We start from the raw sequence: 5,816 nt of genomic DNA on the forward strand, positions 1-5,816 counted from the left end.
CACCAGGCTGGACCCGCCATTCCCAGAGCTCTCAGTGCCGGGTTCCCTCACACAGACCAGGCTGGACCCGCCATTCCCAGAGCTCTCAGTGCCCCATTCCCTCATGGAATCCAGGCTGGACCCGCCATTCCCAGAGCTCTCAGTGCCCCATTCCCTCACACAGACCAGGCTGGACCCGCCATTCCCAGAGCTCTCAGTGCCCCATTCCCTCACACAGACCAGGCTGGACCCGCCATTCCCAGAGCTCTCAGTGCCCCATTCCCTCACACAGACCAGGCTGGACCCGCCATTCCCAGAGCTCTCAGTGCCCCATTCCCTCACACAGACCAGGCTGGACCCGCCATTCCCAGAGCTCTCAGTGCCCCATTCCCTCACACAGACCAGGCTGGACCCGCCATTCCCAGAGCTCTCAGTGCCCCATTCCCTCACACAGACCAGGCTGGACCCGCCATTCCCAGAGCTCTCAGTGCCCCATTCCCTCATGGAGACCAGGCTGGACCCGCCATTCCCAGAGCTCTCAGTGCCCCATTCCCTCACACAGACCAGGCTGGACCCGCCATTCCCAGAGCTCTCAGTGCCCCATTCCCTCACACACACCAGGCTGGACCCGCCATTCCCAGAGCTCTCAGTGCCCCATTCCCTCACACAGACCAGGCTGGACCCGCCATTCCCAGAGCTCTCAGTGCCCCATTCCCTCACACAGACCAGGCTGGACCCGCCATTCCCAGAGCTCTCAGTGCCGGGTTCCCTCACACAGACCAGGCTGGACCCGCCATTCCCAGAGCTCTCAGTGCCGGGTTCCCTCACACAGACCAGGCTGGACCCGCCATTCCCAGAGCTCTCAGTGCCGGGTTCCCTCACACAGACCAGGCTGGACCCGCCATTCCCAGAGCTCTCAGTGCCGGGTTCCCTCACACACACCAGGCTGGACCCGCCATTCCCAGAGCTCTCAGTGCCCCATTCCCTCACACAGACCAGGCTGGACCCGCCATTCCCAGAGCTCTCAGTGCCCCATTCCCTCACACAGACCAGGCTGGACCCGCCATTCCCAGAGCTCTCAGTGCCCCATTCCCTCACACAGACCAGGCTGGACCCGCCATTCCCAGAGCTCTCAGTGCCCCATTCCCTCATGGAGACCAGGCTGGACCCGCCATTCCCAGAGCTCTCAGTGCCCCATTCCCTCACACAGACCAGGCTGGACCCGCCATTCCCAGAGCTCTCAGTGCCCCATTCCCTCACACACACCAGGCTGGACCCGCCATTCCCAGAGCTCTCAGTGCCCCATTCCCTCACACAGACCAGGCTGGACCCGCCATTCCCAGAGCTCTCAGTGCCCCATTCCCTCACACAGACCAGGCTGGACCCGCCATTCCCAGAGCTCTCAGTGCCGGGTTCCCTCACACAGACCAGGCTGGACCCGCCATTCCCAGAGCTCTCAGTGCCCCATTCCCTCATGGAGACCAGGCTGGACCCGCCATTCCCAGAGCTCTCAGTGCCCCATTCCCTCACACAGACCAGGCTGGACCCGCCATTCCCAGAGCTCTCAGTGCCGGGTTCCCTCACACAGACCAGGCTGGACCCGCCATTCCCAGAGCTCTCAGTGCCGGGTTCCCTCATGGAGACCAGGCTGGACCCGCCATTCCCAGAGCTCTCAGTGCCGGGTTCCCTCACACACACCAGGCTGGACCCGCCATTCCCAGAGCTCTCAGTGCCCCATTCCCTCACACACACCAGGCTGGACCCGCCATTCCCAGAGCTCTCAGTGCCCCATTCCCTCACACAGACCAGGCTGGACCCGCCATTCCCAGAGCTCTCAGTGCCCCATTCCCTCACACAGACCAGGCTGGACCCGCCATTCCCAGAGCTCTCAGTGCCCCATTCCCTCATGGAGACCAGGCTGGACCCGCCATTCCCAGAGCTCTCAGTGCCCCATTCCCTCATGGAGACCAGGCTGGACCCGCCATTCCCAGAGCTCTCAGTGCCGGGTTCACTCACACAGACCAGGCTGGACCCGCCATTCCCAGAGCTCTCAGTGCCGGGTTCCCTCACACAGACCAGGCTGGACCCGCCATTCCCAGAGCTCTCAGTGCCGGGTTCCCTCACACACACCAGGCTGGACCCGCCATTCCCAGAGCTCTCAGTGCCCCATTCCCTCACACAGACCAGGCTGGACCCGCCATTCCCAGAGCTCTCAGTGCCCCATTCCCTCACACAGACCAGGCTGGACCCGCCATTCCCAGAGCTCTCAGTGCCCCATTCCCTCACACAGACCAGGCTGGACCCGCCATTCCCAGAGCTCTCAGTGCCCCATTCCCTCACACAGACCAGGCTGGACCCGCCATTCCCAGAGCTCTCAGTGCCGGGTTCCCTCACACAGACCAGGCTGGACCCGCCATTCCCAGAGCTCTCAGTGCCCCATTCCCTCACACAGACCAGGCTGGACCCGCCATTCCCAGAGCTCTCAGTGCCGGGTTCCCTCACACAGACCAGGCTGGACCCGCCATTCCCAGAGCTCTCAGTGCCGGGTTCCCTCACACAGACCAGGCTGGACCCGCCATTCCCAGAGCTCTCAGTGCCCCATTCCCTCACACACACCAGGCTGGGTCCCCCCGCCGGCATCTCCTCATCCCTTGTCACCGGGACAGAGCCGGGTCTTGCCCTTCATGGTGCCAAACCCGCACATATTACGCGTTATCGCCAGTGAAGACAAGACCAATTTTCTCTCAGGAGGCCAGACCTGCCCTCAGTGCCGAGTTCCCCCTCGGGGTAAGGCCAGACCCCCTCTCTGTGCCGGCTTCCCCTCACGGACCCCAGCCCGGACCCCTCCGCATTTATTTTCCCATTTCCCGGTACCCCTCACTCACACCAGCCCGGACCCCTCCCAATTTCCCCATTTCCCTCTCACTCACACCAGCCCCTCCCAATTTCCCCATTTCCCCTCACTCACAGCAGCCCGGACCCCTCCCAATTTCCCCCTCACTCACACCAGCCCGGACCCCTCCCAATTTCCCCATTTCCCCTCACTCACACCAGCCCCTCCCAATTTCCCCATTTCCCCTCACTCACACCAGCCCGGACCCCTCCCCATTTCCCCATTTCCCTCTCACTAACACCAGCCCCTCCCAATTTCCCCATTTGCCCCTCACAGACCCCAGCCCAGCCCCGCCCCGCCGCCACGGCAATGCCGTGTGTGTCCCCTCCCTGCCCGTTGCCATGACACCCCCGTGTGTGTCCCCATCCCCGTGTCCCCTCCCCGGTCACCCCCGGACCTGCTCCATGCTGGCGGCCCCGCCGAACACGTGTGCGCCGCTCAGAGGCACGGCCACGCCCCTTCCCGCCGCTCTTCCGCCTCGCCGCGGCCCCGCGCCGCTCCCGGAGCAGGGGGCGCCGCCGCTGGGCAGGACGGGATAACGGGAAGCGGCGATGGGAGCGGGAGAAGGGAACGGGGGAAATAACGGGAAGGGGGCGGCAGCGCGGGAAAATGGGGAAAGCAACGCGCGTGCGCGGAGGAGACCGCCCCGCCGGGCCCGCGCATGCGCGCTGCGGCAGCCGCGCGGATGGCTGGGTGAGGGCCGGGAGGGGCGTGGCTCTGGAAGGGGGCGTGGCCACGCGGGCTGGGGGCGTTCCCCTCGCGCCGGGCCGGCAGTAGAAAGGGGCGTGGTCTCAATGGAAAGGGGCGCGGTCTCAAGAGAAAAGGGGCGTGGTCTCAATGGAAAGGGGCGCGGTCTCAACGGAAAGGGGCGTGGTCTCAATGGAAAGGGGCGTGGTCTCAACGGAAAAGGGCGTGGTCTCAATGGAAAGGGGCGCGGTCTCAATGGAAAGGGGCGTGGTCTCAATGGAAAGGGGCGTGGTCTCAATGGAAAGGGGCGTGGTCTCAAGAGAAAAGTGGCGTGTCTCAATTGAAAGGGGCGTGGTCTCAATGGAAAGGGGCGTGGTCTCAATGGAAAGGGGCGTGTCCACGCGGGAAGGGCGGGGGCAGATCGCACAGGGGCGTGTCCACTCTTTGGGGGTGTCACCCTGTGAGAGCCCCGCCCAAATATTGCCAAAAATGGCCCAAGGGCAGGGCCAGGGGTGAGGGGGCGTGTCTCTATGGGCAGGTGAGACAGGGGGTGTCACCCTGTGAGAGCCCCGCCCAAATATTGCCAAAAGTGGCCCGAGGGCAGGGCCAGGGGTGAGGGGGCGTGTCTGTATGGGCAGGTGAGACAGGGGGTGCTCTGCATCTGTAACACGCAGTAGGCGTGGCTACGGCACAAGGGAGCGTGCCCTGTGGCAAAGCCCCTCTCTATAAATCGCAGTGGGCACGGCTACCAAAAAAGGGGGCGTGTCTTTGCCCCAAGGCCCCTATCTGCAACACTTAGTGGGCGTGGCTACCGCACAAGTGGGCGTGTCTTTGACCCGAACCCCCCCTTTTTTACATTAACATGAAATGGGCGTGGCTACCGCAAAAGTGGGCGTGTCTTTGCACCACAGCACCTATCAGTAACTCTCAGTGGGCGTGGCTATCTCCCAAGTGGGCGTGTCTTTGAGCCATAGCCCCTATCAGTAACAGCAGTGGGCGTGGCTATCTCCCAAGTGGGCGTGTCTTTGAGCCACAGCCCCTATCAGTCACAGCAGTGGGCGTGGCTATCTCCCAAGTGGGCGTGTCTTTGCCTCAAGGCCCTATCAGTCACAGCAGTGGGCGTGGCTATCTCCCAAGTGGGCGTGTCTTTGCCCCAAAGCCCCTATCACTCACACGCAGTGGGCGTGGCTATCTCTCAAGTGGGCGTGTCTTTGCCTCAAGGCCCTATCAGTCACAGCAGTGGGCGTGGCCATCTCTCAAGTGGGCGTGTCTTTGCCTCAAGGCCCTATCAGTAACAGCAGTGGGCGTGGCTATCTCCCAAGTGGGCGTGTCTTTGAGCCAGAGCCCTCTATCAGTCACAGCAGTGGGCGTGGCTATCTCCCAAGTGGGCGTGTCTTTGCCTCAAGGCCCTATCAGTCACAGCAGTGGGCGTGGCTATCTCGCAAGTGGGCGTGTCTTTGCCCCAAAGCCCCTATCAGTCACACGGAGTGGGCGTGGCTATCTCCCAAGTGGGCGTGTCTTTGCCTCAAGGCCCTATCAGTCACAGCAGTGGGCGTGGCTATCTCTCAAGTGGGCGTGTCTTTGCCCCAAAGCCCCTATCAGTCACAGCAGTGGGCGTGGCTATCTCCTAAGTGGGCGTGTCTTTACGCCACAGCCCTATCAGTAACAGCAGTGGGCGTGGCTATCTCCCAAGTGGGCGTGTCTTTGCCTCAAGCCCCTATCAGTCACAGCAGTGGGCGTGGCTATCTCTCAAGTGGGCGTGTCTTTGCCTCAAGCCCCTATCAGTCACAGCAGTGGGCGTGGCTATTTCCCAAGTGGTCGTGTCTTTGCGCCACAGCCCCTATCAGTAACAGCAGTGGGCGTGGCTATCTCCCAAGTGGGCGTGTCTTTGCCTCAAGGCCCTATCAGTCACAGCAGTGGGCGTGGCTATCTCCCAAGTGGGCGTGTCTTTGAGCCAGAGCCCCTATCAGTCACAGCAGTGGGCGTGGCTATCTCTCAAGTGGGCGTGTCTTTGCCCCAAAGCCCTATCAGTAACAGCGATGGGCGTGGCTACGTCAGAGGGGGCGTGTCCTCGCGTCAAGCCCCGCCCCGCCCCGTTCCCTCCCGCCCCAAGATGGCGGCCGCCATGCCGCCCCCCGCCCGCGCCGCCGCCGCCGCCGCCGCCGCCCGGGGCTCTCCCGTCGCTCTTTAACGGCGCCGCCGCGCCCGGGGCTTTCCCCGCGGGGCCTCCCCCAGCGCTTCCGGCCCCGCCGCGGCC

At 63.5% G+C, this 5,816-nt stretch overlaps 1 protein-coding gene across 1 annotated transcript in view; it reads right to left on the reverse strand.

Moving 5' to 3' along the window:
* The window catches only part of BOP1 (BOP1 ribosomal biogenesis factor), an 86,409-nt gene extending 82,937 nt beyond the window's left edge, over positions 1 to 3,472 (reverse strand). The window contains exon 1 of the mRNA XM_077781671.1: positions 3,270 to 3,472. Coding sequence (XP_077637797.1) covers positions 3,270 to 3,278 — 9 coding nt within the window. The 5' untranslated portion in view covers positions 3,279 to 3,472. The remainder of the gene's footprint in view (positions 1 to 3,269) is intronic.
* Between the last annotated feature and the right edge of the window lie 2,344 nt (positions 3,473 to 5,816).

The sequence above is a fragment of the Lonchura striata genome, chromosome 1 (assembly GCF_046129695.1).
Source record: "Lonchura striata isolate bLonStr1 chromosome 1, bLonStr1.mat, whole genome shotgun sequence".
In the NCBI taxonomy this organism is placed as follows: Eukaryota; Metazoa; Chordata; class Aves; order Passeriformes; family Estrildidae; genus Lonchura; species Lonchura striata.